Source organism: Pleurodeles waltl, chromosome 10 (genome assembly GCF_031143425.1).
Source record: "Pleurodeles waltl isolate 20211129_DDA chromosome 10, aPleWal1.hap1.20221129, whole genome shotgun sequence".
Lineage (NCBI taxonomy): Eukaryota > Metazoa > Chordata > Amphibia > Caudata > Salamandridae > Pleurodeles > Pleurodeles waltl.
The window spans coordinates 893455808-893468387 of NC_090449.1; the positions used below are offsets into that span (position 1 = coordinate 893455808).

The following is a 12580-nucleotide window of genomic DNA, read 5'->3' on the forward strand; positions in this document are numbered from 1 at the left end:
TCCCCCGAGAGCAGATTGGTGGTAATGACAGAGAGGCTGTGTCTATGCTTTCTTCCAATCGAGGGTGGGCGGTATGGCTGTGGTGGGACGGGAAATTGGCATGCCCATTTTGGGCAGCTCCTACCCCTATGCTATAAAGAGAAATAGTCCCTGTGCCTAGTGGGCTTTTGGGGACTGGTGCCCCCACCTGCCCCCAAGGGTGGGGAAGAAAGTCTGACTTAAAAAACAGAAAAAAAAATGACCTGGCATCTAGTGGTGATTCACGGGATCCAAGGATCCACTAGGGAAGGGTACAATTGGAAAGGGGTGATTTGATACCCCTTTTGATCTGCATCAGTGTTCAGGACGCTGAGATAGCACCTCAAGTACTGATATAAAGAAGGGTGAAATGAGCCAGTCGTCTCATTTCATTTTTGTTTTCAGTGGAATGACGTCTGTGCGCCATGCAAGCTGATCATCCTTTCACTGAAAACCTAAACAGTGCCTTGTATGCTGGGAAAGCTCTTCAACTTTAAAGCTCTAACAACCAGCAGCACTGTGGTATTTGGACCACTCCAAGCCGTCTGACACATGCAAACAGTTGAAGCAAGAACTTTTTATAGTTTGGAGGCGTTCTCTCCAGATTTACTCTTCAGTATTACGAATAGCATACATTATCAGGTTAGTCCACCGGATGTGGACCTAATGCTGTAGTAAACAAGGAGTTGCAATAGTATTGATCAATAAACAACAAATACAGGTGCTTCACAAATTACAAAGCATAGGTTCAGAGGCGCAGTTCTCATTGGAGGTGAATAGGTGAAGACTAAAACCAAGATAACATAGCCTGGTTAGAATTTAATAAAGGCGTATTGGTATTCAGTAACCCCATAAAGTTGAGTGTTGCTGTTTACATAAAATGTCAAATCAAAGCCTTTTATCAACAATATTGACGATCTGTATAATTGAACAATAGTATTGCAGTGTTTAGCACATGTCTTTTATTCATTATACTGAATATTATCTCTAAGGGGGCTCTCCCCCAACCTTTAAAAAGTTATTACCTTAATAAGGTCTGACAGGCATTTGTTTCTGTTTATTATATGCCCAAATTCTGAAAAAGATGGGTAAACCCCCCCCAAGCCGTCTGCCAGTTCCCCGAGGGAGGACTCCAACATCACCTTTCCACAGCATAACCCATTGCCCTGGTGTTGCTATCACAGTGCGCCCGCCTTGTCTGCAAGGCTGATCCTGTCTTTCCATGGGTAGGCCCCAGGGTGTCACTGCTGCTTCTCACCCAGGCTGTCGTAGTCTGTTTCCCAGACACACTGGACCAGAAGCCTGCTTCATCACCATGGTAGCCAGGGTCCTCCAAAATCCTTACCTCCTCTGGGATCCCCCATTCCTTCAGCTGGAGAATGGCTCAGTTCAATTCTCCTGACCCTGCAGTTCCGTGGGGAAGCCGTAGGTCCTAATAAAACGTCTTTAACCGTTGGAGAAGGAACATAGCTTCAAGAATGGCCACTCCATTTCTTAGTTGGCCACTCCCCCAAACCTTTTTTTAAGGGTTTGCCTATTGTGCACATGTAGTGTCAGTCAAAGCTGCTGTTCTTTAAAAAAGCAAAGCTTAAATGGGGCTTGGACCTTGTTTGCTATCACCTCAGGCCTTCTCCTGGGCTATAGTTTTTGTCCTTCTATTTTCCTGCAGTGGAGCATGGATCAAGTACTGCTTCTGGTGGCCAGTGTCCTTTCACTGGCTAAAGGATCCGTAAGGTACACATCATTTTTTTTTTTTGGTGATTTTTTTTTCCCCAGGATGTTGAGCAGGCGCAGAGACTCAAACCTAGTTTCCCACTTCGACAGGTGGCAGTTCTGGCCATAACTCCAGGCCCTCTTTAAAAGACAATAACATAGGCAAATAGCCATTCAGAGCTATTTGGCTTTGTTAATGTTTTTTATAGCTATTGCACAGCGACACAAGCTGCTGTGCAGCATGACTTAAAGTAAACAAAGAAAGCGCTAAGATGCTGGCCACACCATAGTGCAATGTTTTTTATTTACCTTGTCATTTTTCACAGCAGCTCCTGCTTCTGTGCAACATCAAAAAAAAAAAAAAAACATTGACAACACCAATAGGTGTTGCATATGTGAAACCCATTAGCTTTGCCAGTGCTTGTTAAAGATGTGTTGCACTACACTGCCTTGGTGAGAGAGGACAAAGGAAGCAAGGGATATAAAAGGGACAACAGAATTCCAACTTTATAAATATAACATATGAAAACTAAAACAGTAAAATATGTCAAAGAGCCCCTCGGGTACCTGGAATTTAAGAGTTTAAAACAAGAAAGGAAACCATTCAAATTGGAGCGAGAGACAAAGGTTCAAGCACTCTGGTGTTGAAAGTTTTCATGAGAAACAAAACTGCTATTTTCTGTTTAGTCAAGATGTCTCTTTACTTGTATCTTTCAGTAATTTCATAATTCTACATTAACTCAACATAGAATAATGATTGTAGTGCAAATAAAAATGTTTATGTAGCCTCAAAAAGCCAGTTTTATTCCTCACGTGCCAAATCTTCCAAAGGGAGATCTTGGCGAAACCTATTGGTTTTACTTTTGTACTTCAGTCCTAACAGAGCCCATCCCTTAAACCTTTGTGAAAGAAAGGGTACAAGTAGCGTAAGCTTATTGAGATGTATGCAAACCTCCTAACAGGATGTGTTCTACCTAGGATGTCAACAAAGAAGTCATATTGATCCCTGCCTGAAATTCCAAACGCAGGAAGTACCATAATTTTCTTTTACGGTAAGATTTACTATGGCTTCCTTTCTCCTACGCTTAGAATCATCTTCCATGTTGTTCAGTATGCTGTGCCTTGCTGCATAAATGATCACTGGCAACTAACGTATACCATTTGACCACCTCAAAAACCTTTGAACCCATTTGCACCCTTCTGGCTTGTTGTCTCCTTGCTTAAAATCCTGAGGTAAAAAGAAACTGCTTATATAGAAAAGCAAGTGTTGGTGAACTTAGGCACACAAAAAAGCTAGACTTTTTTAGCCAGTACTTAACATAAATGTCTGTTTCAGGAAAAATGTTTTCATTTCAGTCATCTCATACCATATTTAGGATTTTAATGATGGTTGACAGCCACCTAAAATATTCCATTCTGTAGTCTGCTTTACATGTGCTGTACTGATTTTTATTTTACACTGGCATTTGCCCAACAAGATGTCTCTGCTAGAGACTGCCAAGATGATTCTGTATCTCAACAGTGATCTTAACGTAAGAAGGACTTGCCTGGCTATCTAGGCATCTTTTGACAAGCTTAGTTCAGCTAATCGATTCAGTGAAGTGCAATGTTAAAAACGAAATCATAAGATAGTATATAATTTAAGGAAATGTATTTTCTGTACATCAAAATGACAAACTGGAGAAACAGTGGTTTCTGCCTCTTTGCGTACGTGTGTGGGGGGGGCACCATTTTAGAGTGACAAGTATGTTCTAGAGTTCTAATCCTCTCATTGGTGGATTTAATGTGTTGCAGTCATAATTCTTGGCTACCAAACTCTTTTTTTATCTGTAATTTATCTTATGATTGCTAGTCATGATTTTAGCTTCCAATTACATTAACTATTTGATCCAAAATTAGTGACGATATTTAATACTCTCTGCAGCTGAGAGGTCTAAGGGATTTTACATTATTCTTGTTTACTAACCTGCAGAGATTGTGTAAAAGTCCGGACTAAGCTACTGCGTCAGCGTTTTCAAAATTTGCTTCACAGAGTTCCCAGATGTTATGTGCTTCCATGTTATGTTTCAGTTGGTGAGCCGCAAGGCCTTACAGTAGCTATACTTGATAGCAGACATTTGATTTTAGTTGGTTTATTCCAGTGGTGGGGCTCCAGTGATTATTTTTTATAAGCTGCATCGTCTCAAATGGCCAAGTCCAGTCGGCCTTTAACCCTGTGTCTAGACACCACAATTATATACCAAGGCATTACATAACACCCTTACATATGGAGTCCTATGATCAGTTGTAGTTGTAGATTCTCCGTGCAACCTCTTAAAGAAACTGTATCCTATTGTTGTCACATTATCACTGTGTATATCCTCAAATGTTGGCGGTTGTCTCAGTGTCCACTTGGAGCCCCTGCTGGTCATAAGGACAATGTACAGGCATAGCCTATTTGCTGCGGTAGAGCCTGAAATGCTAAGTGAAGCAACGAATATGAAAGAGGAGCCTCAAATGCCTGTTGTACACTCTCTAGGTAAAGGTATAATTTCCAATTCCCAGTGCAACCCTTTAATGCCCAGATAAATCCTCCGACTGCCATGTTGTAGAGTACAGTCCCAAACATCAGATTTGCATAGTGACACAATGAAACTTCCTAAGCGGTGGTCATAAAGATGGCACTAAGGTTGCCAAATAGCAAGCCAAGCAGGTAAAGCAATTGCTCCTCCTCATCCTCCTTGATGTTTATGGCAATACTATATTTTTTTTAATTTGCGTGTCATACTTGCTTGCAATATGTTTTACATGTTTGTATTATTCTTTGTTACAGATGCCTCTTGGCCTGAAGCCTACCTGCAGCATGTGTAAGACCAACTCTTCTTCTATGTGGAAGAAGGGTGGTCAAGGAGAAATCCTCTGTAATAATTGTACCAGCAAGAGTGGAATTGGAACTGGAGGCTCTAGTAGCGGAGGGGGCTCTTATGGTGGGGGTTTTGCAAGCACATCTTCCTCTTTGCAGAGTAATGGTGGAGGCAAGCAGGTGAGATGAACCCTAATAAGTTTATCACGTTGCTGTATAGTACCATGAATTAGTTAAGAAAATGGCTTCATCCATGTTGCTTCGAATTGTACAAGTATAGCAGAAACCCCAAAAAGGACACATACAATTTGATACATAAACTCACTACTACAGACCAGGCAACTAATCCCTGGCCTACCTGCTGTTCCTGCAACCCAAGTGATTACAAACGCAGCAGGATCTATCTCAGCAAAGAGCGCTCCTCAGAATAACGTGTGTTTAGTGTGGCCTGTTGATGATCACTGTGGTGTGGTAAGCGAATATGAAGTTTGCCTGGTATTTTTCTTATCCTAAAGATTTTAAAACCTTGGACACCCATCTCCACAAAACAGAGAGCGCTCCCTAAGGTCCAGTCTGGCATGAAGCCATGTGATCCCTTCCCATGGGGGATAAGTGAGCTGCTCTGGCCCTGCACACTGTTCCTTCCTCTTCCTTCGGGTCGCCAGTCTCTCAGGACATCGCCAACTAATTGACTCAGACCAGGGTATCTCCTGCTTGTGCTCGAAGGGGGATATGGGGCTAGTCCCACTGCTTCATGCGCACCAGTTCACAGCACACCTTTAAAAAAAAAAAAAAAGAAAAAAAAAAAAGCACTTGATGTCTTTTCACCCCATCCACCATTATAACCATTCATCTCAAACACTTAAATATCCAATCAGCACACCAGTCCCACAGCCAGTCTTATTAGCTCATTCATATCCTCCATGCCCTCGCTTGAAAGAAACACAGAGAAATGTTACTTTGCCTTATGTTAATCAGCACTCGTTCCTAAGTACAGAATGCATAGGTGACCTCTTAACACACTCACGGGGTCACTCTTTATCATAGAAAGTTAAGGCTCCCCCACTTCATTGTATATCTTTGATGGTCTCTCAGTCATTCATAAACATCATGACCCCGCTCTCAGCAGCTCAGTCTGTCTACAAGGTCACAATACCCAACATAGGAGTGAAAAGGGAAAACCCCTGATTGTGGGAAAGCTTCTCCTAAAAATGAATTGGATACTTGTGTAACCAAAGCACACTTTTTTAGCTTCCTGGTTGGCTTTCTAGTATCAGATTCATTTGGAGTAGAAAGCTTCCCCATCAGGTGTATTCCCTCATCAGCAGAAGAACATACACAAAAAGGGTCGCCACAATGTACAAGTACCTGGACCCAAAGGTCGTAATATATGCCAGGAGCACCCCAGACCTGAAAGGTGCTTACAATGAGTTAATGGCAAAGGAACCTCAAAAAAGACCTAGTCACAGATGTTGAAAGTGAGCTGTCAAAGGAGCAGGCTCGGTGTTTATGACACCATGGTGTTGGAGCACAGTGACCATTGAGATAGACTTATCTTGCCATTTCCTCTATAACGCGGTCTGTGACTGTCTTATTCCAGAGTACATTCCATATTGAAGGAAATATTTATAGAAGGAAAGATCTATATCTGCTTGTGGCAAGATCTCAGTCCTTAGCCATAGGCTCCAAGTAGTTCAGAACTTGACAACTACTTCTAGGAGTCATGAAACTGGAACTGATTCCCACTAGTATGGTAAAATGACACTGTCTACCTGGGGCCAAAATAGTTTATTTTAAATCTGTTTCTTATTCATAGAGCCATCCACATAAGTGTGCTTGCTCTTGGGTCTTCTCCATTGGCCTACATAGGTTTCACACTTTGGTTCTATACTCTTTTTCGTGTCTCCTATATAGATGTGGTTATGTGTAGCGTGCTACCCATCTCTGCACACTGACTTGGATATTCTGTTTTCATTAGGGGCATACAAATCATTTGTTTGTCATAATGTGTGTTAATTCAGAGTGTGATTCTTTCAGTGCCAGGCCACCTCCTGATACCAGATATCTCTATAAAAATTATTTCATTCATTCAGTATCCACAAGGTTATAATGTCAGTTTTCATTGAACAGAACACTTAAAACCTATTTGCAAAAATATGAGGGTCTATTGTCTATAAACATGATATCTTGTATGCTAGTGACAGTTATGTAAGAAATGTGTTAAATATCAATTTGGTTATTGTTAAGCAGCCTATCTTTATTTCCACCTCTTTACTTTGCCCTTGCTTCTACTGTTTGGAAAATATTATTTTTTTATACTTCCATTAAATGTGATATACATCTAATGCAGGATTTTAGATCTGCATTGTGCTTCTATGACCAGACACTGCTCATTAAGGTAGTTAATATCTGCCCCGCACCAATATTTTTGGCAAGTAGTGTTGTGCTGCCAGATGTTGATTACATTCTGTGCAAAGAGGCAGTCCTTTTAGTTGCCTCAGCTGTTGGTTTTAAGATTATTTTTGATGCCTCCCATGCCATTTTGTGAGGACAGGAATAATAAAAAAGCCCACAGATAATACACAAATGCTTTTTTCTTAATGAACGTTCATCTGCAAAATTAAGTCTGTGTAATTTGCAGGTCGCACTATCCTCTCTCAGTATCTGAATCTTGGGTGAATGATCACTGAACTCTCATTCAACATGACCAAATCTCTTGAGATGTGGGCTATTACCTGTGTAAGACTCATCTAGCTGTCCTTTTTACCCCAAGTGCTGGATCTACACAGGTTACGTGGGCTATACATTCATGGGTCCACATTTGTGAATGGTGGCTACCTTGTGACCTTTGTTCATTGAACAGCGTCTGGTTAAACAAACATTGGCAAAGCCAATAGGTCTTGCCTATGCAAGAGCTATTGGCTTTGCCAGTGTCTTTTAGCCAAGTTTTATACAGCAGCGGACAACATGGATGAGAGGATGGAAGGGGAAGGAGCAGCAGGGTCAAGAGAAGGGTGGGAGGGAAGAAGCAGCTTAGACAACTGAAGGGTGTTTGGGGGGGGGAGGGGAGCAGCACAGACAACTTAAGCTTCAGGGACAACGAGAAGGTGGAATTGAGGAAGCATCACGGACAACGGGAGGGTGGGAAGGAAGAAGCAGCACTGACAATTAATTGCAACATGGCTGAAAGAAAGAAAGAAGCAACACAATGGAAATTAGGGTAAAAAATAGTACCTGATCAGCCGAAGGATACTAATCAAGAGGAAGCAATCAGTACTTGATTTATACTCCACATAAAAGAAGTGAAGCCAATTACGAGGCAGCAAGCGTGACAGTGAAGCCAACAAATGGTAAGCAGTGGGTGGGCTCCTAGCCCCTTATAGAAAATAATATATTTTCCATGTTGTATGTGAGGCGTAAAAACTGCCTTTTAGATTTCTCCGTAACAGTTTACCATATATTTCATAGCTTATATACATAACTTACACCCAAAGCTATAAAACAAGAAAACATTCTCCCTGATGTAGAGTTTTTTTTCTCTTTTTTCATAAAATGTACACTACAACTTAAAGCCTTGAAGGCATGCCTAATTACAAAATGCAGTCATAACAAGGGCTACTGGAATTATACAATTTTGAGGCTGGTGTGTTTTCCGGGTAAGTATGGGTTTGCTGTATTTGCCACATGATCCATCATCAGCAGATTTTAACAAAAAATGTTTTTCTAGGGCAAACAAATCAAAAGTTACTAAATCATGGTGACGAATGTAGACACACAGTGAAAAGGCCCTTCACAAAGTTTGACTAGCCACCTTTTTGTTTCTTAGTGCTATATTTGGCTGCTGAAATGAGTATTTCTAAGGTGAAACCTATGCCCAGACGCTGTTAAGAAGTCTTAGAATTATAAACTAATAATAAAGTAATAATATCACAAAATGTGCTGCATTATGCCTCCTAATTTGCCTTTACCTTTTGCTTAATTCAGTCAACCGTCTGCATAAGTTAATACCCTAGGTCTGGTTATATTTCTCATTAGGTTTCAGACGGCTGCCCTAAGAAGCTCATAATCTGCTTATACATTGCCCTCTAGTCTTCTTAAGACTGTCTACGGAGCCTGAAAACTAAAATTCTAGAACTCTCAGCCCCAGTTGACCACATGAGCATAGCAGTTGTTACCTGTGTATCGGTCTACTTCTAAGCCAAAATAGGGAATTTTCATAAACAGCACAATAATACACGCCATATATATTTTTTTAAAAAGCTGTGCTATAGTATTTATGGAGGCTTCTGCAAAAAAAAAACTTCCTTTGCTTCCCAAAAAGGCACGGAGACTACAATGTTTTGCATCCGATCCGCTGGCGGTGCTGACTCCAGGATGGTTATTGCGATCAGCCATCAAATAATTAATGACTACTACTGCCATATGACATGAATTTGTAGGCTCATTGTGGGGCTGAAAAATTTCAGAGACACACCGCACAATGCAGGAATGAGGCCAAAACATGCAGGCAAAACCAGATCGCAAAAAGAGAAGCACATTTTAAATGTATGCATATTTCTATAACCTGTGCACCTCCTTGCATAACAAGATTCGATCACTGTATGAATTTAACCCCTTGTGATTTCTTTGTACATATATAAAGAAAGTATATATTCTGTCTAAATAATAAAGGATGTTCTCCTAAGTGCTGCATATGTTAATATGAATGTTGGAACTATTCCCGATTTTTATAATTGATCCCTAAAGGGGTCTTTGTTGTTTTGTAAAAATTTCTACCCAGACCCCTGGGGTTTTCTTGGGTTACCCTGTGCGGTCTGGTAGGCTGCGACCTAAACTAGCATTTGCAACGCACTAGGTCTCGCATTTGCTTTAGTTAAAGCTATTGGCAATGTAAATTCATATCTGGACTTTTCTTGCCACATAAATTGGTCATCCCTGCCTCCTAATTTAGTATTTTCCTGCCATATAATTCCAGTGCCCTTGCATATATCTAACGCACTTCCCTTTACCTTCTTCCTCTAGCTGCGTAAACAATTTTTTTTTTTTTGCCATTTAGCATCCTAATTTAAATCTGCCATGCTAATTCCAATAAAATACAACTATCACCACCCCACTATCAGAGTTGCTGGCTGGCAGCCCCCCCCCCCCCCCCCCCCCCCAAAAAAAGACACAAGACTGCCATAGAGGAGAAATAAACTAGAAGTGTCACCCAGACACATCAAGAGTGCTCAAACAGTCATAGTGTAATAATATGTTAAGTTGGCCTGAATTATGTTCATAGCTATAAGCAGAGATTATTTAAACACATACAATTTTCATTTAAACCTTTATCATAAATAAACTTTTGGCATTAGACTGTAATGCCCAAAACAGCCCCGAGAGTGCACCATACTAAAAATATTATTTGTAAGAAACATGGCAATGTAATCATATTGTAAGCCCTTGGAGAGCATAACCCCATGAAAAACAAAACCAGGTAAAGTAATGCAGTGTAACCATATACTTAGCTCCTTAAGGGTGTTTCGGAACTAGCGGGCTACTACATTGATATTACAAAAAAGCTTTTAAATCAAAACGTCTTCTAGCTATAAAACAAAAGTTCTAGCCATGAGAAAGCTTAAAAACACATTGACTGGTGGGAAGGGTTATTATTTTGGAGTCCCCCTAAACCTAGTGTGTGGACTTGGAGATGTTGTAGACAGAGCACATTGTGGTCAATGTTTTAAAGGTGGGCTCATTGTTTTAGGACCACCACAGGCCGAGTTATGAGCAAAAATGTTTTGTAACCGTAATGCCCTGCAAAGCATTATGGGGCAAGTTTCCGTGCCACAAATATTATAATATGTTGATGTGACTGTAATGCTTAGAATAGCTCTTAGAGGGTCACCACAATAAAAACAGCATTTGTAAGAAACATGGTCATGTAACTATATAGTGAGCCCCTAGAGGGCATAACCAAACGAAAATGTCAATAAATGATGTAGAGTAACCATGTATGTAGCCCCTAAAGGGCATAGTGCATTACATAGTTTCAGGGGTAGCAGGCCTACAGCAATTATATTGCAAACAAGGCCCTTTAAAACACACGCTATTCCCAGCTAAAAACAAAAGTTCCAGCCATGAAAATGCTTGAAAAGACGTTGAATGATTGGGGGGTAGGGGAGGTTGGTATTATTTGGGGGTCCCTACTAACCTAGTCTGGGGACTCAAAGATGACCTAGACAGAGCGCCTTGTGCTGTACGTTTTGGTGCTGGTCCTATTGTCCTAGTTATGGGTAAAAATGTTTTGAAAAAGAATGTTTGCAAAGCATTATGGGTTGAGTTTTCCTGAGTGCAGTCAATATTGTAGTATAGGCTCTGCTGCTTTCACTTTGAGGATTTCTGTTTTATGTAGCACATTTACCAATTTTATGAGTTTTAAGGGGAGAACCAAAACAAATGACTGATTAGGTAACTGTAAACAATATGTCCAGTGCTTCAATACCACTGATCGAGTTCACACTGTTGGGCCTGTTCGTGCTTCGTGCCATGCTGCCATGCAGCACGAAGGGGAGAGACAAAAAAAAAAATTGTTTGCCCATGCTGAAGTATATCGGCAATCTGCAATAATCCATGTAACGGGGAAGTCTGCAAGGCGTGACAAAAACAGCCTCAAGGTGGGACAAACGTAGAGCAATTACCAATGATATCAAGTGTTTTTTTTAAAAAATTTTTAAAGGCAAGCCCTCAAACAAGTGAAAGTGATGGGCGTGAGGTGGGTGTGGTTAAAAGCCCACAATAGTTACAACAGTTCAAAGCGCTGGCGTGCTCAACCTTAAAAGGGAGAAAAAGGTTCATTGTAATAGGGGCAGCTTACTGTGTCAGTTGTGTTGCACCACTGTCCTTGTTTACTTTGGGTCTGAGCTCTGTGGTACTTAAATGGGTGCCACCTTTGCCATGTAGTTTTTTCAGAACCGTTTGCTCCTGTATTTATCACATTTTTTTTCTTTTCACATTTGCCTCCAGACCCTACACCCAGTCATCCACAGGCAGACAACCCCCGGCTACGCACGGCCAGGCACGAGTAGCATGGTTGGTGTCCAGGATTCTAACCGAGTGCTGTATTTCGTGGGGTAAATGCAGATCTTATTCTCCATCCAGTCGCTATACCAAACACTCCGCTTGTGCAAGGCCCTGGACATGCTGGGCTTCACCTCCTGCAAGCAACTACCTCCGCTGCACACAGCCTTAGGCCGTACCCAGTGGGGGTTGCCTGCAGGGCCTGAATGGCAGCATATTCTTGCTCCTACCGTATTAAAAGTGGCAACCCTCCACATGTGGCTGCTGGCTAAGCACAGCAGTAGTGCACTGAATAGTTTTGATTTTTTTTTTGACAGGATTTTCAAGTCTCACTCTAGTTCACAATTCCTGAGGCAGTGAATGATCAGCGTCGAAATTGCAAACCCCACATTAAAAATGTTTTTTTGCTAATCATTTTATTGCCTTTGCGTTGGGGGTCCCTTTGAGGGTCACCACATGGTTCTGGGGGGTTAGGGCAATTTTTCTTGACCTCTTAATGCTCCTTTTTCTTGTTCCCAACATGCTGCTGGGTGTACCACGCTGAGTAATCCTGGCTGCAACAGAAATGTTTTCTGTAAAGGCCAGCCAAAGAGTGTGGCGTATTTTCAAGTCCACTGCCAGATTCACACAAATCCACAATGAAAGATGAGAGAAAAAGCTTCCTTGTCTAATCGTGTGGCTTTATGTAATAATTTTATGAGCGAATCGTCTGTGAATTTACAAATCCAGAGTATCTGCAAAATAACGATCCAAATGTAACCTTTAAATGCTCAGACAAGAACACTTTTTAACTGGTAACTTACCAGACTACTGATCGGATATACAACAAACCAAGTAAATGCACTTTCTTGAGTAAAGCTCTTATTACATACCAAGTTATGTGTAATTCCATTCATCTGCTTTTTCTGTATCAAGGAGTAAAGAATTGCGTGCGAGTTAAATCGGGCA

At 41.2% G+C, this 12580-nt stretch overlaps 1 protein-coding gene across 2 annotated transcripts in view; it reads left to right on the forward strand.

Moving 5' to 3' along the window:
• The window catches only part of GATAD1 (GATA zinc finger domain containing 1), a 129349-nt gene that overhangs the window by 35802 nt on the left and 80967 nt on the right, over positions 1-12580 (forward strand). Inside the window, exons 2-3 of one of the 2 annotated variants that reach the window (XM_069211638.1) lie at positions 2710-2783; positions 4544-4753. In XM_069211638.1, coding sequence (XP_069067739.1) covers positions 4544-4753 — 210 coding nt within the window. In that variant the 5' untranslated portion in view covers positions 2710-2783. The remainder of the gene's footprint in view (positions 1-2709; positions 2784-4543; positions 4754-12580) is intronic. The other variant, XM_069211637.1, reaches the window with a different exon arrangement.